General features: G+C 39.4%; 3 protein-coding genes across 5 annotated transcripts; all 3 read left to right on the forward strand.

The window, feature by feature from the left end:
• Positions 1 to 102: 102 nt before the first annotated feature.
• On the forward strand, positions 103 to 4992 carry ntan1 (N-terminal asparagine amidase). The gene is made up of 10 exons (XM_042433468.1): positions 103 to 322; positions 1143 to 1245; positions 1784 to 1849; positions 1947 to 2055; positions 2159 to 2232; positions 2326 to 2379; positions 2472 to 2525; positions 2618 to 2715; positions 3325 to 3438; positions 3602 to 4992. The coding sequence occupies exons 1-10, from the start codon at positions 242 to 244 to the stop codon at positions 3770 to 3772; spliced, it is 924 nt and encodes a 307-aa protein (XP_042289402.1). The 5' UTR covers positions 103 to 241; the 3' UTR covers positions 3773 to 4992.
• Positions 4993 to 5141: 149 nt separating this feature from the next.
• LOC121911716 (mpv17-like protein) lies at positions 5142 to 10355 on the forward strand. The gene is made up of 4 exons (XM_042433502.1): positions 5142 to 6263; positions 6981 to 7051; positions 7442 to 7471; positions 8017 to 10355. Exons 1-4 carry the CDS (start codon positions 5960 to 5962, stop codon positions 8260 to 8262), a joined length of 651 nt encoding a protein of 216 aa, XP_042289436.1. The 5' UTR covers positions 5142 to 5959; the 3' UTR covers positions 8263 to 10355.
• A 1739-nt stretch (positions 10356 to 12094) lies between these two features.
• Positions 12095 to 24710, forward strand: bmerb1 (bMERB domain containing 1). Of its 3 annotated transcripts, XM_042430583.1 has the most exons (8): positions 12095 to 12178; positions 12303 to 12392; positions 15960 to 16080; positions 18870 to 18943; positions 22148 to 22262; positions 23614 to 23696; positions 23799 to 23913; positions 24417 to 24710. In XM_042430583.1, the coding sequence occupies exons 2-8, from the start codon at positions 12305 to 12307 to the stop codon at positions 24463 to 24465; spliced, it is 645 nt and encodes a 214-aa protein (XP_042286517.1). In that variant the 5' UTR covers positions 12095 to 12178; positions 12303 to 12304; the 3' UTR covers positions 24466 to 24710. The 3 variants fall into 3 exon arrangements, with proteins under 3 accessions (XP_042286517.1, XP_042286536.1, XP_042286526.1); XM_042430592.1 differs by lacking the exons at positions 12095 to 12178; positions 12303 to 12392 and adding an exon at positions 14475 to 14548; XM_042430602.1 differs by lacking the exon at positions 12095 to 12178 and having other exon boundaries at positions 12251 to 12392; positions 23799 to 24710.
• Positions 24711 to 25614: the final 904 nt, after the last annotated feature.

The raw sequence follows: 25614 nt of genomic DNA on the forward strand, positions 1-25614 counted from the left end.
CGCTAAGTAATAATGGTGAATTTGGTTTCCCCATTTGTTCTTCTTAACGGTTGGTGGCGGTGTGTTACAACAGTAAAGTCATTAACAGAGTAGAGGAAGAGATAGCCTTTCAGGAAGTGCAAGCTGTAACACAACACTGCGATATGTGTAGCCTAGAATAGATATCAAGCTATAAAAAATATGAAGTTACTGGTCTTTGTGTTAGCATGGTAAACCGTTGAAGTGGACGTCGAGCAGGGAAATGCCTTTGTTTGTTCAAAAAAGAGGAGTTGACTGCTTAAGCTCGACAGCGGAACTGTTCGACAGATACCCACATTTACAGGTTTGTTTTCCAGGGATTGTGGCTAAAATTAGCTTCCTGAGAAGCTGTCACCACCAGTTAACAGTACTACTTTTCTTTAAGCAATGGCTCTATGGCAAATGGACAGTTAACCTTGCAATGTTGGTACATTTTAGGTACAAGGATAGGCTGTGACGTGGTGATGGCAGACGCATATCAGTCAGGAAGTTAAAACAACTATCTCAGTGTAACTAATTGTTAATTCATTGCATGTGTCCTGGTCGCAGGTAACGTGTAGATAGATATTGCAATATCGATATTGCGACAATATTGTAAAGATGACTATTGGTGTTTTCATAAAATATTTACACAATGAGATTTTTGATAAATAATCATAAGTACTGTGGATATAATTACTAAGTGGGTAAAAGCAAATAATAAATCAGCTAGAACCGTCTGGTAAGTTCAGAAAATTACATCACTGTACTGAAATTCAGCCTTTAACACTTATACCATATGACGATATTACGATATCCAAAATCTAAGATATCCAGTCTCATATCACAGTATCAATATTTAATCAATATATTGCCTAGCCCTGCTATCTCTATATGACAGCCACATGACTTCATTGTACAGTTAAAATGATCTGTATTAAGACCAATCAGATCCCAAAGTTTAAATTATACAGTCTGGATAATTACCACTGCTACTCATATGTTGTGCTTTATTTCTTGACCCACTTGTTCTGTAAATTAGTTTGATAATTATGAAGTTGATCGAGGGGGAAATGACCTGTGAATCAGCACTATGGATTATCCACAATTTGTGTTTGGTAATACATTTTACTCTCGGGATACAGGAAAATGCACGAGCATTTCGTTCCAAGCCACTCGTTGACGTTGACCCAAAGTGCCTCCTGTATGTCCAACAAAGAGAGTTTGCTGCAACAACACCAGCAGACAGTAAGTAAAGCTAAATGGTTTGAAGGTTTATTGTGAATTATCCAGTAATTCTTATAAAAAAAAAACAATCTGGCATAAAAAATGTATGCTTTAAAAAAATAACAGCCATTGGTAATGGTTTGGAAAAATATTCTGGACAAATGTACTTCATTCACTGTAATGTCACATCACAACATGATATTTACAGCAACTTTAAGCACACTGAACTTCAGGAGTTTTGACGGTCTCGCTAAATTAAAGTGAATGGACTTTACCATTTTGTAATGATACTCAGTAATCTGACAGGGTGAAATCTGTCATGGAAGAAGCAGAGACAGCAATGTCTTCATCAACAGAAGCCTCAATAGTCTGTAATGCAGTGAACATAACCACTAAACATTTATGAATGTATAGCAATGGCTTTTTCCTGACTGACTTTTTAGTATGACACCTGTCAGTTAAACATTTGTTTGCCTCTAACAGACTCCTAGATAGTACTCCAGTTTAACCAGTCTGGATCATAATGATAATACATGCTTTCTTGTCTTCTCTATTACAGATTGTGTCTCAGTCATTGGATCTGATGATGCAACCACCTGCCATTTGGTCGTGTTGCGACACACCGGTAACTTTCCTTTTACTTGGTTTATACTTTGTGCCTGATTCTGCCTGTTTATGAAGTTAGATCATGTTTACCATGATTTCATTTTATTATGTCTCAGGTAGTGGAGCTGTTTGCCTTGCTCACTGTGATGGCTCCAGCACCTGGTCTGAAGTCCCACTCCTTGTGAAAACTGTCACATCACTGAGTAACGTCAGTAAGGAGGGAAGGTATGAAACACACAGACAGACACACATAGGCAGTTGCTCAATTTGGGCATCCGATTCACGTATCCTTTTTTTCTTTTCCTTTTCTTTGTTTTCCACTTTGCAGACTTGAGCTCCATCTTGTCGGGGGATTTAACGATGAGTCGAAGACATCCCATAAACTCAGCCTTAACATATTGGGTAAAGTCCTTTAAGTTACCACACCTCTTACTGCAATATTATGTTGACAGAGTTGGGCATCGTTATACTAAAAGGACGCCTTTCATTATACAGCAGCATTTCAGAAACAGAAAGAGGACATTCATCTGGAAACATGTTGCATCACAGGTAACTTTGATATGACTTGTTTCATATTGTTTAGAAATATTCCAGCAGCCCTGCCTTCATCTAATCAACCCAACTGCTCTCTGTTGTTGTAGAAATGAATGACATTGTTGTCGATGAAACTCATAGACCTGTAGTATATGGAATAGGTAAGTGATAAAGATAAAGATAAAGAGATGCTACACTTTTATGGCATGCAACCTCTAATATGTTGTATCTTACTGTGTCTGTTTCTGCAAAGGTATAAATGTTAAAACAGGAGAAGTGTTCCCTGCCTCATTCCCTCATAAAGGACCTGCAGAGGAGCTGCGTTCAGCACGGACCTTCACTGGGGGACAGGTACTATAAGAAGAGAAATGTTGTTTTCTTTTTCTGAATGATGCATGTGACACAAAGATATTTTTATTAATTTCTAAGTTCAAATGCAACACTCATTATTGATTTATTTGTCCATTTTTATATGAATCGATTATTGTTCAGTCTATTAAATATCAGAAAATAGTGAAAAATGTTCATCACAATTTCCCAGAACCCAAGGGGACATGTTCAAATTGTTTGTTTTTGTCAAAACAAACAGGCCAAAACAAAAATACATGCAAATAACAAAGACATATAAAAAAGCAACATATCATTACATATGAGACATTCGATTATCAAAATTGTTGTAATTAATTTTCTGTTGATCAATTCATCAACTAATTGTTTCAGCACTAATTTTAAGTCTCTCCATTTCATGCCATGACCCCAAAAGTTGTGAGTTGTTTACTGTCCCATGATTGGCTCCAAACTAGTTGTGATGTCACAAATCATGCTTATAGGAAGGCCCCTTCAACTTCAGTTTTTTAAATAGTTTTCATACGCACACAGGGACACAATGTCATTGCTGAGAAAATGAAACGAATGTCAATGTCTATATTATTAATAAAGTAAATGTGTTTCCTCCTGCAGATGGCTGAGATATATGACTCAAGCCGGAGACTTGTTAAAATCGGCCCTTGCAAGTGGTCTCCCAATCTGGATATTGCCTTCTGGTTGGCACAAGATGATGACACAATTTTAAAGGTAAAGAAACTGGAAAATAACTGCCCTTAAAAAGTGATCTGCTTCATCTTCTGCTCTATTTCATTATCTCTCATGTTTTATTCAAGCACATTTTGTTAATGAAGTGTGTGCTGCGCTCCATTAAGCGGTGTACTACAGACTTGTTTTTCTCTCTCCTGCTCAGTACCTGTCCACCTCTCCAATGGCTGAGCCGCCGCACTTCGTCCAACACATGAAGTCCACCATCCAGTTCCTTTTACAGCACCCCAACTCTGACAGTCTGTTCCCCGGCGGTCAGCCACAGCTCTACCACAGGACTGAGCGGGGTGACTGGGAGAGGGCTGTCCAGTCATAGAGCCCCAGTCCCACCTTCCACTAAACCTTAACATGGAACGTGACTGTTTTTGCCTCTCAACTTAATGGATACACTGTGATCCACCCTCCCACTGTCTGTTTTTTGTTCATCGTGTCTTAACATGGGGTTAACCCCCGACTGGATCTTACATGTAATGAATAGCTCTCCTGACTCATCTGGCTGGCCCAGTAGAGAGCAGAGGAGGTGCAAGTGATTCTGTTCATGCCTGTTACATTTAATTTTTCCACTCTTGTGAGGTGGTATAAAGTCTGCACATTACATCACATACTGTGTTGCAGAAAGTCCAGGTTATTGTCCTACCATGCTTCACTGTTTTGATTAACGTTGTTGTCTAATGTCCGCTTAAAAGACCATACTTATTGTTTTGTACATTTTTAGTCCATAAACTACAACTGCTGGCTGCAGAGTTTTTATATTGATTTCCTACTTTACATACTGCCATTGTTCTCTTTATACCCATTCAAATTGAAAATTAACTTTCAAAATTCAAAATTCATTTAATTCCCTTTATAGTTTTTTTCAGCTACATACTATTGTCTGTTGCTGTTTTGCCAGAAAATCAAACCTTACCTATTTCAAGCAAGTTTCAAACTCTAAATGATCTTACATTTCTGTGAGGTATGAAATCAAAAAATAATTCAAAATAACCTAAGTATGCTTTGGAAATATATGCACAATATGTAGTTAATGGGCTAAAACATTCAAAATCATCTGTATGGCCCTTTTTAAATGTAGAGTTTGGCCTACTGAAAATAACACATGGGGCACTTAATGCAGCAACCATAAGGAGTAAATGTATTTTGACACTTTGTTTAACACAGTGAAGAGAATACAAACTACTCAGCTCTGCTCTGTTGAGTAGTGAGTGGTATGCAGTACTTCATCACATACTCTACATACTGCTGTATACTCGGCTATGAATGTGTGTTTAGAATCTGCATGTGTAAATGTGTACAGTGCTCTTCTGCAAGGAATGATATGGGTTCTTGACAAATGCAACAACATGATTTTACTAGTTATGTCTTTTTTTTCAAACTGTAAAAAAAAAAAAAATAGATTTCTGAGCAGCATCTAATACAGTATAAGGCCTTTTCATCAGTTGTGTTAAGGTTGCAAGGTGCTTAAAGCATTCAATGCAACTTGTTGCAACTTGTGAACATACAGTATGGGATGTGAAATAAATGTAAATATCAAATCTAGTTTGAAAAGTTTATGTCTATATTTATTGTTGTTAAAGGTCGAGTGAATCAAGTTGAGGGTGGAAAATTGAATTTTGGAGTTAGACACTTTAATAGAAGAATAGAAGGTTTTATTGTGCCAACTGTTTAGTCCAATGACATTTGAGAACATTGTAATTAGTGAGTTTCACTATATCACATTACACATTAGAGCCCCACCGATATATCAGCTGATATAAGCTTATCACACATATATCAGTATCAATGTGTCAGCCGATAACAAGGAATAGCAGCGCAGAAATGCCAAAGATATGTCTGATGTTATTTTGAAACTCTGCATTGTATTGTTTGTCCATCATGGAGCACAGACAAGTTTAGCTGTAAAATGCCCCACTCAGAACACTTCTTGGCCATAACCTTCCCTTTAAATTCACTCATTTTCACAGCTTCCACTGAGGTATCACGGTCGGTTTAAATAAGGCTCCATTTCAAAACTAAACAAGTCATTTGAGATGAGACTCCTGGGTGTAGTCGTCGTGAAGTGGTACTCTGTCTAGATGTACTTGATCTTTACTGAAGGTTTTCCGTGTCGCTCCTCCCTGCAGCTGTGCTGTGATTTGTTACGTATGAAGGGGCGTCACGTCAGTTTTTTTACGCAGAATGAGCAGGAGCTGTCCGGCCAGTGAAAGCAGACTCTCAGGGCCCGCGCCGGGTGACGGATGGTACACCACTAGCAAGTATCTTGTCTAAAGATTATATGACTTTATGACACCCATTATATGAGAGGCATAACCTACACTTTTGTCGTTGATAAGAGTTATTGGCGCTTTATATGGAAAACCGGACGGACATGCACAGTACCTATGATGCCGTGAAGACCGTCAGACAGACGACGCTCGTCCAACCGTTACCGTAGTTACATTTGACGCCGGCTAAGCTCACATTACTTAATATTAAAATTTCATTGGGCGACGTTAAACGTAAAATAATGCGCAAGGCGTTTTTGAGACACGTCCGTCGGTTTCCTTGGGTCACCAACGTCACCCTGTACGGCTGCCTGTTCGCCGGTGGAGACTTCGTCCACCAATGGTTTTCTCACCGGGAGAAAATGGACTGGAGCCACACGCGGAATGTCGCCGTGGTCGCTTTCAGTTTCCATGGCAACTTCAATTTCTTCTGGATGCGGTTCCTTGAGCGGAGGTTTCCCGGGAATTCCGCCGGGATGGTGATGAGGAAGCTGCTGCTGGACCAGACCACGGCGGCGCCCTTGGCCACCAGTGTCTTCTACACAGGTCAGCTGACAGCTCGGTTAACACCGGGGACAACACTGAAATCCTCCCGGACAGTTAATGGTTAACTTCCAAACACACATCACATATCTGTCAATCTGTAACTTGAGCTCTCTTTGTGCTGTTGTCATATAACTTAGTGTAAAGATCAGCATGACTAGCAGAGGTCACATGAAAGACACACCAGAGCAGAGGTGTTGAGATTGATTATCCACGGAGATAAACTTCAAATAGTCTTTATACAAGTTAAGAACAATTATAAACACCTACATAGTAACAAAGTGATGCAAGACAGCCAATAACTTCCTAGTTCAGTGGTTGTCAAGCTTCTTCATGTAATGGACCCCTAAACTGACACAAATTAGACCACAAACACCCATTTGATAAGAGTTTGTCCCAGGTTCTCCCATCTGGTAAGACTTTTGCTTTTAGATGCTTTATTACAGAACGTGTATGAAACCCATGACAAAAATAGTCATACAGTCTGTCATTATGTTACTTATTGACGGAATTAAAGTGAAAATAAATGCTTCATCTTTTTGCTGGGGACCCCCTGGAAATCCCTCAAGAACCCCTGCACTGCACTTTGTGAACCACTGCCCTAGAACATTACAGGCCTGATCATGGAGGTTCCCTTATTTGACTGGACCACGCTTAGTGAATCTTTCTGCAAGCCTTCAATCAGAGAATGAAGTGTCATTTGTCTTGTGTGTCCGCCAGGCGTCAGCTTCTTGGAGGGCAAAGAGGACATCACGCAAGACTGGAGGGAAAAATTCCTGAATACATACAAGGTGAGTGTGAGCAGAGACAGTCTGTCACAACATGCTGCCAGCGTCACCTTCAAGTGCTCATTGTGAAAATATACTGTTGATTTAGCTGTGATATGTTGTGACAGTTAGCTTGTTGAAGTGTCCATTCATAAAACTGATGACTAGTGGAAGACAGTTTATGAACTGTACACCCATCATTCCGTGTATGCATGACAGTTGCTTAATTGATGATGTATTATTTGGTTTTGGGGGAGCTCTTCTGACAGCTGAATGATGAAGTTATCTAACTCTCCTACCAAATCACATGCCTCTCACTCACAAAAATTGAAAGTAAAGTAAACTTTAGAGATTTTCTTGCCTTTCTACAAGTCTAATAATGATTTGTGTGCTTTCTGTTTTCTCTCTTTTCAGACAGGGCTAATGTTCTGGCCATTCATGCAGGTAAATATTAAAATCTCCCATGCATAGATGTTAATTCTTACCACTTGACATTTTATGGTGAAGAGAATCTATGCTGAAAGGTCCACTAACTAATGATTCACAGCTGTCAACCTCATCTCACACCTCATGATAAACATGTGGGTTAGTAAGTGGACCTTTCAGCTTAGATTAAAATCTTCAATTTTCTCACATTTAATTTCTTTAATTCCTTTAATTTAATGGCTGGTATGATATTGAAAGTGGCCTAATCTCAGTGCTTTTTGCATTGTGATAAAATTTGAAAGACAAAGCTGTCTTTTCAAATATTAGACCGATCCCAATTATCACAGTACTTGGGATAGGTCTAATATGACAGAAACTGACACAGTATATAGAGTTTAAATTTCATGAACACATTTTTGTAGACTGAGGAAACTGAGTTACTGTGTGAGAGCTTAGAACATAAATGATTTATTTTTTTGAATCTAGTATCCAGATAATAAATCCTGAATTATTCATACCAGTGTAAAAAAGAAGCACAGTATAACTCTGTCTGTCTCCCTCAGTTTCTGAACTTTGCCTTGGTGCCTCTGTACGTGCGGACCACCTTCACCGGCTGCTGTGCCTTCATCTGGGCCACGTTCCTGTGCTTCTCCCGTCAGAGCGGCGACGGCACGGCCGCTGCTGCCCTAGCTTGGTTGTTCCCCCCCAAACAGGATGTAGAAGAACCCACACAGGAGAAAGTAGACTCCGACGATAAGGCAGATGCTCCCAAAGAGGGAACAGCAGCATCTAAACCGACACAGAACTGAAACATGCAGAACCAGGAGGTGTAATGGAGGGAGACACACAGGAAAGCCCCTCGTGGCACTCGTGCGTAGCTCAGTGGTTGACGTTGCAGTAACACTACCGGGGTCAGAGGTCGGAAGTCTCACTGGGATCAAACTAAAAATGTGCGTCCTCATGATGCTTTAAAGTGCTTTGGGAAACAGCATGCAGCAAATGGAATGTATACAGCATATTTTTCAGTATTCAAACAACATATCAGCTGCGGAGGAAAATATAATTCAGTCCTATCTTTCCATCTCATCAGGTTTTACTTGTTGTTTTCATAAATGCAGTCTTGTGTTATCACATTTACAGCAGGAGAGTGCCCCTTATTTTATTGGACCATGCTTAATAATACTGGAATGATTTATTCAGATTTCTATGTCTGGGACTGAAGCTGTGATGATGGAGAGATGAATGAAGTGTTTCCTCTGCTTTACGTCTAAATGAAAAGAGTTATTTCCACTATGTGGAGTGGCAGCTAACTTTCTAGTGTAGACTTTAAGCTTCATAAAATTTGAGCAAAATTAGAAATATTTAGATATCACATCATATCTCTTCTTCAGCAAGAGAGACTGCTGCGACTGCAACAGAGTGCCTGATCTCTGAGATCTATAGGACTGTCTGCTTTGGTTTCAGTTTACACTCTGGTACAAGTGCCAAATACAGACACAGACAGGTGTCAGTTATCTATGAAATTATCAAGAACATGACTATGTTTATTATCATTTATATCTAAGTACTTTCTACCAACAGATTAGTACGACAATTAGAATGACAACAAACAAGGACAATGATTCAACTGAGCTACGCAAACACAAAGCAACCAGAAAACACTAAAGCATATCTGACAATACATAGCATTTTAAACTATTTTCTCTTCACAATTGAATATAATAATAATAATGATAAAGCACTACTGAAGATTACTTTAATGCCTAATGGAAGTCATCTAAAAACATCCATTTACTTGAACATTGAAAATGCTTCCTGCATGTCTTTGTGCTTTATGTTAATGTGATAGTGTCTGTGTGTGCTCTCTTTTCTCTCTTTGCACCATTTCCTTAGTTTTCAATATAGTTTGCTATTTCTAACCATTTAAAAAAAAGTACCTCTTAGTGAAGATGTTAGTTTATAGGTTTCCTTGCCTGCAGTGATTCTTGAAATTTTAACGTCGGATGCCTCCACCGAGTAGCTCTCTGCGGAGGTCATTTGTATAAATAGAGTACAGCTCAGCACAAGAGTTGAATGTTATTCCTATATATAGAATTTAAAGGATTAAGGCAAACTTCTTTCTTCTGTCTCAGACAGATAAAGACACTTAAACCTTTGCATTAAGTTGTGTTCCCATTTATCCTTAAAATTCCTGGTGTCACAATAAGAGCTGTCTAGTTTTTCTAATTCGGTTGAGTCGAAAATGTAGTTTGCATTTGGAAGTAAATTAGACAAGTGTGTTTATTTTATTTGATCTGCCTCACAGAAGTGAATTAATGTTATGAGTAATTTTTATAATATATTTAATTTTTTTGTTTTAATTGGGGTCTAGAAAAACTGTGTAATCACTACAGTTGTTTAATCCTGTTTATTGGATATTTTTTTGAATTGCATACTGAAGTATATTAACTTAATATTAATGTACTGTTAGTGTTTAAGTTGCACGTTTCTATCAGATTAATTTCTGTTTATTTGTAAGCTGATGTACTACACTGAAACTGAAAGGTCAAATCAGTGAATATTCCCTTTTGTTCATATCAGCCATGTGCAGTGTTTGAATTGAATACTAGAGAACGACACTAGTCTATTTACTTCAATATTTAAACACAAACTGAGATTCTGTCTCAATTGTTTTCTGACTGGTTTTGATATCACAAAGAACAACAAATTGACCAGCGTTATTGACTGTAATGAATGGAAAAACATGATTTGATCACATTTTGCACTATTGTTGCACTAACTGTGGTAGAGATAAATTATATTTATTGTTTGAATAAATTGAAAACATCCGATTGATTCATTGTGTGAGTGTTTGTACAAGCATATCACTATAGCAACACAATAAATATCTGTTGTTACTAAACTGGGGTGACGCACTTGTATCATGTATAATACAAATGATAAGCTTCCATTATAATGTAGTAAAACTTGATAAATCTGATAATGTATATGAATATATTCAGTGTTCTGCAGCTGTCTGCATGTTGGATGCAGAAAAAGCATTTGACAGAGTTGAATGGTCATTTATGTTCAACAGTTTTATTTAGTGGGTTTGTTTGTTCTACACAAATCCAAAAGCATCAGTAAAGACTATTCAACAAATTTATAGATCGTTCGTTTGCAAGACTTTCTGGCATCTGCACTAATATTCAATCTCATACTTGAACTGAAAATTTTAAAAGATATTATACAGTCATTGTCATTATCACTTCTCATCAGATGTGAAATCATCCCTTTTTCAAGTGAATCAAGTCATAACGAGCATCAGCAGACTCTCAGGGTACAAAGTCAAAAGGTCTTTTTCACAGAACACAGTTTGACATGTCGCAGCAGGGAAAAGCACAGGAGTAAATAATGAAGTTAATGGTGGCTGAATTCCACTGAGCTGCTTCGGTTTCAGGCTCCTGGTATCATCAAGGCTTTCTGAACAGATCACGCTCATCATTAATTAGTAACACCTGTGCTTTTCCTGCAATGACAATGAAAGTGCAAATGTCTGCTGTGACCTGTAGAGGTAAATCAGAGTTAATTCCCTGAAATAACCCATCAGTTGTATAAGATACTCATATAAAATGGAAACAATCTGAGATTACCAGTTTTATTGTTATTATTTCAGTTTTGGCTAGCAGCAAATCCAAAATTAGTTTGACTTATAAGCAAATATTTGGATTGAACAACTGGACTGAATGGATAGAGATCACGGAAATACTTAATACCAACAACTGTTTGAAGACTCTCAATCAGCTAATTTCAGAATATGATAAGTGAAAAGCTGAATATCTGAGTAGTATTCAAGTAAAACTATATCCATAGAAACAGTAAAGTAGGCTACAGTAAAGCACATACATGACAATTACTATTCAACACTCAGTCAGAACACTGATTTGGATGTGAAAGCAGATCAAATTTCATTTGCTGATCTGATCTTTGGAAAAACACGAGGCATCCTTTTCATTCAAGAAAAATAAATGAAGACAATTCAAAGTATCTTTATGTTATACACCTTCTAATAGTAATTTCCCAAAAGTGAGGGAATGGTTTGCAAAGAGAGAAATAGATATCATACATAGATTTTGCTATCAGAGGTGCTTGTTTTCTGCTTAAAGGTACACATGGGTGTGTTTTGGCTTGTGGTCAGACAGAAATATTACTCACCACTATGTATTACTCATCGTTTAGATTGAACTGCAGCTCTGTCTTCATCTCTTGTGGGAATATTGAGCACAACATGTTGTTCCAAGGGCCTGCCTAGTGCTGTGTGGCTTTGTTGAGCCTTAAATTCACAGTTTTCACCCTCTGTGGCATCTGTTTTACTCACTCAGACCACCTTAACCTGCCTCCAAGACTTTAAAAAAATGCCTATTAATAAAGTTGTTTCTAAATTAGTAAAAGTCTACTTTCAAAGAGCTATCTCCAGTCTGACTTTTTCATAACAAATACATCAAATGTGTACAAGAATAGCTTTGACATAATCAGGTAATCTAAAAACAAAACTCTGATGCAATTGTAGGCCCGTTGCTTTATTTTTTAACGTCATCTCAGCGCCAGTGGGTGTCTCCCAAGTCTTCACCTCCCTGCCAGCACTGCGCATGCTCCCTGCATCCTCGTCTCCATCCACACGTCGAGGGACTTGAAAGCCCGAATGAAGATGCTCAACGTCTCGGGTCGCTGGAGCCTTGTCACCGGGTGAAACGGAGTTCTCTGGGAGGACGCACACACACACACACACACACACACTCTCTCTCTCTCACACACACACACACTCACAGGACGTGTGTAGATTTAGCAGACGGGTCGTTTCTCCCCTCAGACATGGAGCTGAAGAAATCTATCTCGGACACTGAGCGCGCACTCCGGAGCTACGGCGCTGTGTCGGAAACGGCGTGGACGACGGACAAAGGTGAGCGTCATGCAGGGGATGATATGATGTTGATTTATCACCTGGAGTCTTTTTTTTTCAACATATGTTTCACTCTCAGAAAATCCAGGCAGCAGCTTGCGTTGAAACGGTCCATGTGTGAGTCACAGGGGTCTGGATATAGAGCTGCTTTGCTGCTGAAAGGCCTGTTAAATCCTCTTCATGCACACTACGGGTGTTGTGCGGTTTGTTATAATAAACAGCAAGAGCAGCGCATTGTCAAACTTGTGTGTGTTGTTTGCTTGAAGCCTGAGCTGATGCAGGATCATGAAGCATGAGGGTTGAATCGATACCTTGATCCTCTCCAATCATTATATATACTCTGGGTGTCACTTTTGGAAGAATATTTGAGTGTTTATGTAAATATCGAGTCGAAGTTGACAATTTCAGCTCAAAATTAAGTATACTCCTCATTTTTAATGATTCTTTTTGAGGATTTCTTTAAACTGTAGTGATGTGAATCATGTGAGCACAATAATAACAGTTTCTGTTGACATGATAAAATAGACGTACAGCCTCAAAAATGGTGACAGAGCTGAACACACAGTTTCAGCTAAAAATGACACATTTTAAGCTGCAGGGCCATTGAATTAGATGGGTTTTTTCTATTATTTTGCCCTGCATTTATTTTATTTGTTCTATTCAGAGCTGAGAACAATTTTCTCAATTATTATTATTATTGTTTGGTCTATAAAAGTTAAGAAAATAGTGAAAGATGATGATCTGCTGGTCTTTAAATTGCTTGTTTTGTCTTGCTATCAGTCCAAACCCAAAGATATTCCATTTAAACTGATATAAAACAGACAAAAGCATCAAATCCTTACATAGGAGAAGCTGGAACTCAAGAATGTTGACATTTTTGCTTTATAAATGATGATAATTGCAGATTAATGTTCTGTCAACCGATTATTCGTCTAATCGTTTCAGATTTAAAAACTACCACAAACTACAGCCTCAAAAGATGAGCATGAAGCTGAACAAACTGAACAAAACATAATGAACATTATACGCAGCAGAACAGTTATATTAGATGTTTCTATCATTTAGTCCTGTTACCAAAGCTTCAGTGATAAATGACGCGTGTTGACAGAGGCAACAAAGTGATGACGTCCCTTCAGACGTGTCCCTCCACTGGGGATAACTCATCACATGGGAGCAGGGTGTGAAGAAACTTCCAGATTAAGTCAGAGAGAGAAAGGGGGTGAGGGGGGGGGAATGCAGTGGATATTTTTAGAAACAGATCCAGCCATGTCTACAAACACACACACACACACACACCCACACCCACACCCACACACACACACACACACACACACACGGTAAGAAAACAAGACAGAGGTAAAGCAGAGCGAACACTCCCACAGACTCATCTCTTATTTCCAAAATAAGGCCAGATACTATTTGTCACCATCAGTTTTTTTGATATTTCGAGGGGGAGGGGGTTTGGGGGTGTGGTCCAGAGGCGGTGTGTATACAGTGTGACTGCAGGATGTGTCAGGGGCGTCTGCATTGGATGTCACACAGATCCTGACATTTCCCTGTTGTCGAGCCCCATGTGGTTGCATGATCCAGGCTCTCCAGGCTGTTTATTCCTCATTAAAGCATAATCCTACACCGATGAGGTTTGTTTTAATCAAACTAATTATAAATTCAAGCTGATTAATTAGGAGGAGACTGGTTTACATCTGCCGGTGATGCTTGTGCTGGCCTGAAACTTTGGTGTTTACCTCACTTATCCCTGATGAACGAGCAGCTTTTAATTAGTACTAGCTCATTCTTTGTAATGTTTTTAATGCTGAGTATGTGTGTGAGTAGCTCAGAGGGGGGAGCTGTTAAGACATTATCTTGCTGGCACTTTGCCACTTTTAATGGTCCGGTCGGGACGTAATGCAGCTGGGTCTCATTGATGGCGAGCATGTGGCTGTGAGGGAGGAGGAAAAACAAAAGGAGAGGAGGAACAAATTAAAGAAAAAACACATTTTCTCAAACTTCACATCCTGCTGCGTTTTGTATTGTGCTGCGGTTCACTTGGTGAAGAAACTTTGTTGTTATTGTCAGCAGACATGTTCGGGTGATGATTCAATATCAGCAAGGCACAAACAACCCGGGCCCTCCTGTGCAGGCTTCTGTCTGCTGTGGTGAGTCAGCTCCGTCGCCAGCGAGCATCCGTGGAAAGCAGTAAAAACTGCAGTTTGTGTTGCTGCAGGAGGACGAGGAGCAGATCCAGTCCTCTACTGTTACAAGACACACTGTGGATCGGATTGTCACATTTGACAGCTCAGGGTTCAAGGATCATGCATGCAGGTCTTTCACTCGGGTGCATGAAATCAGCTAGTCACTCAAAATGTGAGCTTCTCCTTTCGTGCATTCCTGCATCTTATTGAATTCTATTTTTACAGGACACTGACAGCAGGCATCAGTGTCAGCTGGGTGTGTGTGTTTGCTTCTCTTGTCTCCCCATGGTGCATTTGCTTGCATTGTGAAATATTCATGTTCTGCACAAAAGTGGAAGATAACAGTTCAGGCCTTTGTCTAACGATTTTCAATGTAGATAAATGGTAGGAGACAGGATGACATAAAACAAAGGTCCTAAAGAGGAGGAAACTAGGACACCTTTTATTGATGCAATTAACTTCCACTTAAAAATCATGGAATATATCTTAAGTGCTATTAAGGTCACGGGGTGGTCACTGTTGCCACAGGTGTTGCAGCATTTGCAGTGGTCAGTGCAGTGATTAGTGTGATGAGCGTTTGGTCAGTGTAGTAAGTGTTTAGTGGCTGCAGTGTGTCTGCCTGCTATTGGCAGATAGGGAGTGTGAGGTCAGTGGTCCAGATGAGGGAGAAAGGAACCCATTTAGCATAAAACCACAGCTGATTATCAATCCATATCAAGGTATTTTCTCTCTTACACATCATCGGCTACTGGAGTAACCTCCTTCTATTACGAAATCCTGCTTTTCTTCATGGCAAGCACATATTTTCACCACATCAGTGATTGTTAGCGATTTAGCAAACAACAACAACAAAGAGATTTACAGCAGTCATTTGTGTCTGAAGCCCTGCTGCAACTTTAAACTTCAAATCACCTCCCTGAATTACACACACATGCTGCTTTCTGTCCAAATATCATGTTCTTGGCTGCTGTGAGACGACACCTTACGGAGAAACGACGTGACAAATGCCAAGAAACTGACACTATGAGAAAGTTTGCACAAAGTAAAAAAAAACAACAACTAAAAATCGACTCATGAGAATCTGAGAATGAATGTATTTCTCACTTGATATCAAAAGAATTTCTGATTAATGTCTCAAATTAGATGCAGGTGTTGTGCAACTGGATTCTGTAATTCGGCCATGTGTAGTGCTTTTTTTCATCTGTAATTTAAACTAGCCAACAGGCCTCAAACTGAGCACCGGGTTGCATAACAGACAAGTATAAAGCAGAGCTGTCCTTGTGGAGGAAAAACACCGTCACTAGGATGTTTTTAAGGACTCATGTCTTTCTTTCTCATTCCTGCTTATTCATGTTTACCTCCATCTGTCTCTCAGGGCACTCAGACGTGTCCATGGCAGAGAGCACCATGTCTCCAGATGAGATCGAGGTAGAGATGGCTCGTATCCAGCGCCTGCGAGAGGTCCTGGTGCGCCGGGAGTCAGAGCTGCGCTTCATGTGAGTTTTCTGAATTGTCAATTTCTGTATTTTTGTAAAACTACACCGAATAGAGGATGACAGATTTGATCAATACAGTGTCATTACAATTCCTACTGCTGCCCTGACTGGATAACGAGGTTTACTCTGTTGCCATGGCGCTTTTTCCACTCTCAGGACGCATCACAAAGACAGTCGAGTGTTATTTCCTTGTGATATATGTAAGCTGCCCATTTGTCCATTGATTATTCAGAGGGCTGAACATGCCAGTAGCAGCTGAATGAGTCGCCATGATGAACTCATTGGCTCCTCATTAATGATGATAATAACTGATGATGCATTTCTGTAATTATTTCCTCTATCTAAACCTTTGCTGATTTCATTGGAGGAGTTGGTCTCATGAATGTTGTGTTTAGCCTTTTTGTGCAGTGTCCAAACATGGATGTTGATAAATGAATCAAACAGACACTGAGTAGAAGACTGGCTGCTGTAGCAGAACATTATGTAAAGTCATAATCTGTGTATCCTTGTACTGTTCAAAACAGACTCACTGTACATGCGGAGACAGATTATATGACAATACTGTATATACTGAGTGAATTTATCAGCCATCTGAGATTTTTCCATAGCATTTAATAATAATGATAATAATAATAATGAACTTTATTTCTAAAGCACAATTCATGCATAAAATGCAACACAAAGTGCTTAGAAAAACATTGGAAAGACAAGATAAGACTAGATTAAATAACCATTAGTGAAAACACTTTAGGAGAAAGCAGTGGTAAAAAGATGTTTCTTAAAAATGTAGTTTAAAAGTGTCGACAGATTTAGAGTGAAGTGGTAACTTAACCTGAAATATCTCCAGCTGTATCACAACATTACAGGTAATGTTACAAATCAATGAACAGGATACAGTATGATTTATGCATTAGTGAAATAAAACACCATGTGGTGGTTATTTTATCCACAAAAAGTTCAACTGACCTTCCACAAAATGTACAGCATCAGGATAAATCATGATATAAGAATTACATATATACTGTGATGGAATATTTTATACATATTTCACACTCATAATGAATCAGACTCTTTCAGTATGTTTCAGTGTGCAGTTCTGTTGTTGCTGAGCTGACACGATGTCTTGTTTTGTCACCATATCAGGTTGATTTTGTTATAATGTGAAGAACATACAGTATGTATTAGTTTATTAGTAGTTTTATAGTAGTTTTTGTTGAAAGTGCGCTTATGGCATCTGTATTGACACAGTATTAAACTGTTTCACCACTGTAACTTATCGAGCTGAACAGTGTATTTTGTGGGTCATTACACCTCTAACGTCTGCAGTGCGATGGTCGAGGTGTCGGGTAAAGCTGATACACATTTCAGATCTCTCCCTCGGTTGATAATGTTAGTTCACACGCCCACTTGACAGGCTTCATTAGGCTGCCACGCTGCTTATTGCTTACGTCTCTGTTGTCAGGCTCTGTGTGGCTCGAGACGGCACATAAACACACACGCATGCACACACACAAACTGGCAGATGGAGTGTCAGAGTGCAGAAGCTGCTGGAATCCACAGATAGCATTGAGAGAGTTGAACACAAGGCAGAGGAAGAGAGACCAACAGAGGATGGGAAGGGAGGGGTCAAGGGGGATGAAGAAAGAGGAGGGAGGTGTGAAACAGAGCAACGTGGATACATGCAGAGAGAGGAGGAGGAGGAAGGAGGCTGTGGATGAGTCATCGGGCTGATCTATCACAGGGAGAATTAAATCTGTGGTAGCTGTCACTGCTCGCAGAGAGAGAGAGAGAGAGAGAGGCAGGGATTTAGGGAAGAAGAGGGGAACATGTCGAGGCCCCGAGGTTGAGATGTCAGGGCTGCAGGAGGCTCAGAGAGCAGCGTGGATTGATTTATGTCGCATGTTTTCCATCTGCACAAACACACATCCTCCTGTAGTGTGACGGGGGGCCTGAGGTTGTGATGTCTTAATGACAGGTACAATAGTGGATTGTACTCAGCAGCTTGTGAGTGTAAATATGGAGATTAATGCTGGTTTGTCGATCAATAAACTGAGCAGTTTTCACTTTTGATAATCGATTAAAAAATACCAAATTCTGAAATATGAGGATTTGATGCTTTTCATTTTTTAAAATATCATTGAGGATTCAATGTCTTTTTAGTTTTAGACTGATAGATCAGTGGGTCTATATTATATTAGCCGATATTAATTTATCACAAATATATTATATAGACATATATCCATAAGAAATTGCAGTACAGAAATGCCAAATATACTGTATATTTGAAGTAATCTGGAAACTGTGTTGCTATTTATAGTTGAAATAATTAGTCAATTAATTGACTGGTCGATTAACATAAAAATAATCAGCAGCAATTCTGATAAAAAATGTTTCTTGAATGTGACTATTTGGTGGCTTTCCTAGGTTTTTGTTGTTTTTTAATACTATTTTCTTACTTTTTTTTTTTTAAATGATGAAAATAATCATTAGTTGCAGCCCTAGTTGGGATTTGGCATTTTACATTTTATCTGTGTTTGTATATATGTTACAATATTTTCACCTCATCAAGACTGAATATTTAAAAAAAGATAGTTTTAATATCATTTTATTGCTAGAAATCCTTTGCACAGATTTTTCAGCCATGACTGCTCTTCTTCCAGTTTTTATTCTGTGATATAACTCAATCTAACATCACTGCAGTCAGATAAAGATTCTCAAAGTGGAAGCAGCCAATGATATCTGTTGTTCTTTAATCTGATGGAAACCAGTGATTTGATTTTTTTTTCTAGGATGGATGATATTCAGCTCTGCAAAGACATCATGAGTTTAAAGCAGGAGCTGAGACAGATTGTTGCAGTACCAGGTACAGTTCAAACACATACACACACACACACACACACACACACACACACACACACACACACACACGTATACCTTCTGTCTCTCAAACAACCATCATCAAGAAAACCATAATGTAAGCTTTTCAGGAAATAAACATTCAGAATTGATCCTCCATTTGCAAAACTGTCCACGCTCCCAGTTCGGACTCGACCAAAAATAGAGTTTTTGGCAGAAAGTGCTTCTGTTTGCAGCTCGCCAGAGTCCCATAACCTCAGCAGGCATCATGGTGATTTATAGGAAGTGCCGTTACACTAAACTACACAGGATTGATCGTAAGTCTTCGGGATATGGAAGAGTTATGACGGAGAGATAAACACACACAAACACACATGCATCATCACTGTGAAGGTAATATGAGCTGATGGAAGCTTTCCAGGTAAAGGTGACCAAATGAATTCCTGTAAACACTCGTTTTTACTCCCTGGATGTTTATGTGGTGTGTTTGTGGTGCAGATGACCAAATATTGGTTTAACACAGTCAATTCCAGTGCTGGCTGTATCTGAACTGCAGCAACAACATACTGAGATGGTTCACATGTATCACATATACACATACGTCAGGCATACATACAGAGGACCTGGCGGCAGAAGGACACACGCCTCCTTATCATGTGTCAGTGTGTGTGAGGAGCAGGAGGGGCCGGGTGTCGTGTTCAAGGACTCATATGCAGCGACAGGACATGTGGACATTCATCAGCTGATTTAGGAAACCAAACAGTGACATGCCAATCACAGTGTTTTTTTTAACCACATGGCAATTCTGCGATGTACAGAGTGTGGACAAAATAACAGAAACACCTGATAAACTGATTCAATCTGGTTTAACAGCCCTGCAATAAATACTGCTGTTATGAAGCTCATGTTAGATTTAATGTATTTAATTTTTTTGTTCAGACTGAAAGGTGTTGATTCACTCTGTGGTCATTTCTAATGTCTTGGTTTACACCCCTGACACCAAAAAGAAAGTTTCTACTATTTTCATTTATTCAGTTAACTGTTCAATGACATTTTCTATTATTTTCTCTTATTTCTCAACATGAAGGTCTGAATGTTGTTTCAAGGCCTTCTCCACCCCACTAGGAATAAATTCTAGCGGAAAAATACTGAATTCTCTATTTTTATTTATTTATTTATGTTGCAGTTAAAGTGGGGTAAAAATAATGGACTATATTCAATTATGGAGTAAAAACTTCCCACAATTTACTAAAACTACCAAATTTCCAAAAACACGACTCTGCTAAGTGCTAACATGTTCACAATGACAGTGCTGATGTTAAACAGTTATATGTCCATCCTTAACATACTTAGTTTAGCATGTTAGCTTTCTAATGTTTGCTAATCAGCACTAACCACAGCTGAGGGTGATGGGAATGACATCAGTTTTACAGGTATTTGGTAAATTTTTGACCTGATAGATTTGGATCACCAAAGCGATTACAGTACATCCTGTGGGGAACACGAACGTCTGAATCAAATTTCAGGGCAGTCCATCGAATAGTTGTTGAGACATTTTACTCAAAAACATAAATGTGAACCTCATAGTGACACTAGAGGGAGAGTTGAGTCAACAAAGTCATTAGGATTCATCCTCTGGGGACAATGAATGTCTGTACAACCTTTTTACCCATTCATCCAGCAGATGTTGAGATATTTCCTAGGATGAGTGAAAAGTCTGACCTGCTGGTGGGGCCAGATGAAACATCAGGGGTTCATCAGAGTCAGTAGGATTCTTCCTCTACCTTGAATATATGCACCGTATTTCATTTCAAGTTTATTTGTACAGTCCTATATCACAAATTTGCCTCAGGAGGCTTTACAATCTGTACAGCAATACAACATCCTCTGTCTTTGGACCCTCAATTTAACTGGGAAAAAATGTAAGAAACCTCAGGAAGAGCAACAGAGGAGGGATCCCTCTCTCAGGACGGACAGACAAGTAATAAGATATTGTGTGTACAGAATAGACCAAGAAACATAAGTCACAGAAATACAGCATGAACAAACATGTCAAAACTATAACGGATTTATAATATAACTGATGAATGTGATCAGCAGGATGTCTGCAACTTCCAGGTGCAGCCAAAAACAGAATAGGACCTGAGCCATGCAACCTCCATCACCATGGAGACCTGGGAAGAGGACAGACTACACACACAGAGAGGAAGGAGAGACACATTTCATGGCGATCCCCCAAGAGTTATTGAACCAAAGTGGTGGACCAACCAACCGTTATCCCTAGCATGGCTAAACATACAGACAATCTGACCTCTCTGTTCTCATTGGTTTGCTTGACTAGATTACATTATATTGCAAAGTGTCCCTATTTTTTTGTCCGCCTCCCATCCATGTGGGATTACTGGCCACACACGCTGCACACCGTCACGCAAAAACTGCTCTCACTGACATTCCCATGAGCCACCGAGGGCCTCATGAATGCATTTGTCGGGGGTTTCAGGCAGCCCATGACTTCACTCCAGCACAATGAGAGTCACGTGACAAACAGAGCCCACCGCCTCTCCCGCTCCTCTGACACTGGGATTTATGTGCCGCAGCCATGCGCCCCCTCAGATTGTCCTGCCCTCGGGGGGGATACACAATATAGCTGCACTGCTCCACTTTATTTCCATATGGGAGAAAAAGCTGATGTTTGCAGTCATTTTTCAAACCATTTTCCTACAGTTTAGATATTTTCTGTAGTTTAGATACCAGCAGCGTCAGACACAACCTACCTCTGGGGCTCTGTGCATGTGTCAGTGTGTGTGTGGATGTACTTTGGTTGGTCTGTTTATGTGTGTCTTGTTCTGTACTTTGGAGTTTTGGAAAGTAAAGCTAAGCAAAGTGGATGTCTAACTGTGAATGCAAATTCCTCCATCAAATGAAACAAAACACAGAGCTCTCTATGATTTGCATAATTAAGTCAGAGCCTTATTTACTATAAATTATGCATGAGGGGAGAATTAAGGGTCTGTTTGTGATGTGACTCAGTGTTTAAGAGCCAGCTGACTTTGCTGTAAGGTCAGTTTGTTCAGGTCATTTACAGTTAACTGAATGCATGAAATCTGCTTTGATATTTTAGTTCTGCCAGCTTTCGTCTCCCTCCAGGTATCTATTTATTTGTTTATGACTTTGCCTTCCTTTCATTTACTTTCTTCCTTTCCCCCTCCAGAGAAAGAAAAAAACAAGAAGCACAGGCAGCGGGAAGAGGAGCTGATCCTGAAGATTCATAAACTGGTGCAGAAGAGGGATTTCCTGGTGGATGATGCTGAGGTGGAGAGATTAAGGTAGAGCTCGCTCCTATACACCGGCACAGTTAATACCCAGGAGTGACGTCTCTGTGTATTCACTGTTTACAGACAGTGTTGGATGAAGCAGTGTCCACTGTTTGTTTCTCCATTTCATACACATAGGAGGAGACTCATTAGAGTAAATGTGTGGAGCGAATGTGAGCCTGACTGAAGGCGGGAGGATGTGGGTCACTTCATCATCACAGCACTGCCTGATGTGTGCGTGTGTGCATGTGTGTGTGTGTGTGTGGGAGGGAGGCTGACTGATGGCCGCGGCTCTGCATTGTCATTTTCTACTTCCTCCGACTCTGCACCCAGAGATAACCCACAGAGAGACAATTCACAAGATAGATATAAAATAATATAAAATCGCAGGCTGGATTTAAATCACCAGTGTTGAGATGTTTATGGGCAACTGCAAATGATCATTTCAATAATTAGATATGCTGTTATTATGGTTTATTTCAATTAGAGCGATTCTTTATGACACACTGTACTGTGTCGCAATAAAAAAGTGTCTCAGTTTGTGCCTCTCATGTATTATGATTCCATTTTAGAGCTGCAACATTTAGTCCATTAGTTGATCGACAATGACTTTGATAATCAAATCATTGTGTTTTTTGTAGCAAAACTGGCAAAAAGTCACTGATTCCAGCTTCCCAAATCTGTGTATTTTCTTGTTTTCATACTTCTCTGTGATGACAAACCGATTATCTTTGCCTTTTGGACTACAGGCTTTGGGAGCTTGGAGTGGACATTCCTCATTTTACAGACCACATGAAATAATCTAGAAAATAATTGGTAGATTAATTGATAATGAAAATAATCATTAGGTGCAGCCATATTGCATTTAAGTCACAGACTTATTTGAGCATCAGTTTTGCTGAAAGCGACCCAGAATGTCACTCAACATTTACCATAGTTGTTCAGTCCAGTTCAGAGTCCACAGCTCAGTGCTCTTGTGAAATGCAAACATTTTGTCTTTTTAGAGTTTTGAACAAGGTTTAAAGTAATAAAATAGGTCAAACGCTGCTTTGAAGATATTTCCAGAAATGTTCAAAACTTACATCCATGTGTAGTGTAAGTTATTCAGTTTGCAGCACAGTAAAAAAAAGATTTTTAACCATTTCCCAAACTGTGAACCTATTCCTAATAGAAACAATGATTGTAGCCAGAAATAACGTATCTCGTTGCTCAATTTGTTTGATTGTTAACTTTCCTTTATTTCACATTTTTATACACAATAAGATAATTTTGAAAAACACTTAAACTCAGTTTTGACTTAAAACCAACCTGGTTTGATTACATTATATTCAAATGGCTGATGTGTGACTCTACTGTGACTCAGGGAGCAAGAGGAGGACAAAGAGATGGCCGAGTTCCTCCGACTGAAGTTGATGCCTCTGGAGAAGAAGCTCAAAGTCACACAGAGTGAGTGACGAACAATCACAAACAGAGAGATGCAGTAGTATTGTGCACATCCGCTTACATGTTGTAAACATTTCTCTTCCCTATTTTTTTTTATATGATTAGATCCTCCAAAGCCCAAGAGACAAGTTCCGGAGCCACCTCCCAACAAACCATCCATCACCAAGTCAGGAGTGGCCATCATTAAGGACTGCTGTGGAGCCACCCAGTGTGCCGTCATGTAACTGACAGAGACGTGTGCCCACACACTCATTATCATCACATCACATGCCCTTCATCACTTCCTGTGAATCAGAGAACCCTGTTTAGCCTCCCAGCCCAAACCAGTTCAGGAGTCAGGTTTGTAAATACAGTTTCAGTGACAAGGTTTCAGCTACAGGCCTGGAAACTGATCCCTAATCAATACTGCAGGAGCTTTTGTAAGTGAACACTGCTTGTTTTCACAGAGAAACATGGACATTGTGAATTAAAAAATCAAATAAATATGTGTTAAAGAAGACAAATATTGCAACATTCCTTCTCAAGGTGGCAACATGGTCTATGATCATGTATCAGAAGTAAAACACAATGTCCACAAAGTAAACTTCATAAATCCTGGGGTTCTCTGTTCAACAGGAAAAAAACAAACAAACATCTGTTACCATCACATCATGTTTGACAACGGGTATTTATTCCTCCATTTCAGACCTTTAACACCGACCAGTGCACCTCTTTCACTTTCAGGAGACCTGCAAGTCAGCATTTTTATTGTTGTTTCTCTCAGCTGGGATGAACACGCGTGGTTCAAACAAACAACATGGCTGCCGAACAATGAATACTGGCCCCACACTGGTGTAACTGAAGAAGAAAATATGCTTTGTACTGGAGCTGAGTGATATTTTTGACTCTGTGCTTTGGCTTGAACAGCGGTGTACTTCTCTTATCTTTGATTCTACAGTATCTGCTGTTCTGGACATGAAGTACAGAGTCAAACAATGTCTGACTAAGCTGACACAGATATGTGACTAAAACACCACTGCAAACACTGATTCAAAGTTGGGTCATATTAATTTGTTTGCTTTAAAAAAAAAAGGTCTGGCAAACATTATGTCTGGCTTCTTAAAATAATATAAGACAATGAACAGAGCTCCAAAGAGGCCAAATCATCTGTATCCAAACTGCAGGTGCACCTGTATCATCAAAAATAAATCAACAGCTCCTTTCTGTTCCATAAAAATGCACAAACTGCATAGATGAACCTGTAGGAATATGATGAACATAGTATACAGTGCTGTGCAAAAAGACAAATATTCAGTGGGATGTTTTGATGAGTTCTTTTTCTCAGGTAGTGGACACTGAAAAGTTCCCCGTTTGTTTTCAGATCAAGCAAGCGAAGCGTGATCATTTTGAAATGCTGAGACTCAGATTTCAAAGTCATTCACACTTTACACCATGCTTATGTTTTTTCAAACCCATCCAGTAAAAAAATGTGCATCATGTCTTTGTAGTTTTGGTGGTTAAAAAGGCAGAATCCTCCTAATTTAGTTATTAGGAGGTAATTGCACTCTATAGGATCAAGCTAACTGACCTACATGACTCATCTTTGTAGCAGTGTTTTCACTAGTGATTTAGTTAACTTTCATTATTTAGGTTAACCCCTGTATATATCAACACTTTACTCATCATGGGGTGCTTTTTTTCCTCGTTTTTTAAAAATGGTCTACTCTGCTTGCTCATTCCCCGAAGTCACCACATCACCGGCCATACTAACGTCATCTGACATCAGCTACCGGGAATAATTGACTGTGGTAGTACAGTATGACATCATGTATAGTTATTCTGGATATTGCTGACAACACCTTGCATCCTCCGATTTTAGTCTTGCGTTTTTTTGAGAAACACCAGGAAAAGAATGCAAATCTCTTGTAAATGCCTCCAATAG

Source organism: Thunnus maccoyii, chromosome 2, assembly GCF_910596095.1.
Source record: "Thunnus maccoyii chromosome 2, fThuMac1.1, whole genome shotgun sequence".
Taxonomy (NCBI): Eukaryota; Metazoa; Chordata; class Actinopteri; order Scombriformes; family Scombridae; genus Thunnus; species Thunnus maccoyii.

Excerpts from the sequence above, each read along its gene's own strand:
- bmerb1 (XM_042430583.1), top strand. The coding sequence starts at position 12,305 with ATGGAGCTGAAGAAATCTATCTCGGACACTGAGCGCGCACTCCGGAGC. Across the intron at positions 12,393-15,959 it reads GGCGTGGACGACGGACAAAG|GGCACTCAGACGTGTCCATG; the intron begins GTGAGCGTCATG and ends TCTGTCTCTCAG. Across the intron at positions 23,914-24,416 it reads GCCACCCAGTGTGCCGTCAT|GAGACCTGCAAGTCAGCATT; the intron begins GTAACTGACAGA and ends TTTCACTTTCAG.
- LOC121911716 (XM_042433502.1), top strand. The coding sequence starts at position 5,960 with ATGCGCAAGGCGTTTTTGAGACACGTCCGTCGGTTTCCTTGGGTCACC. Across the intron at positions 6,264-6,980 it reads CACCAGTGTCTTCTACACAG|GCGTCAGCTTCTTGGAGGGC; the intron begins GTCAGCTGACAG and ends TGTGTCCGCCAG. Across the intron at positions 7,052-7,441 it reads AATTCCTGAATACATACAAG|ACAGGGCTAATGTTCTGGCC; the intron begins GTGAGTGTGAGC and ends CTCTCTTTTCAG.
- ntan1 (XM_042433468.1), top strand. The coding sequence starts at position 242 with ATGCCTTTGTTTGTTCAAAAAAGAGGAGTTGACTGCTTAAGCTCGACA. Across the intron at positions 1,246-1,783 it reads TGCAACAACACCAGCAGACA|ATTGTGTCTCAGTCATTGGA; the intron begins GTAAGTAAAGCT and ends TCTCTATTACAG. Across the intron at positions 1,850-1,946 it reads GGTCGTGTTGCGACACACCG|GTAGTGGAGCTGTTTGCCTT; the intron begins GTAACTTTCCTT and ends ATTATGTCTCAG.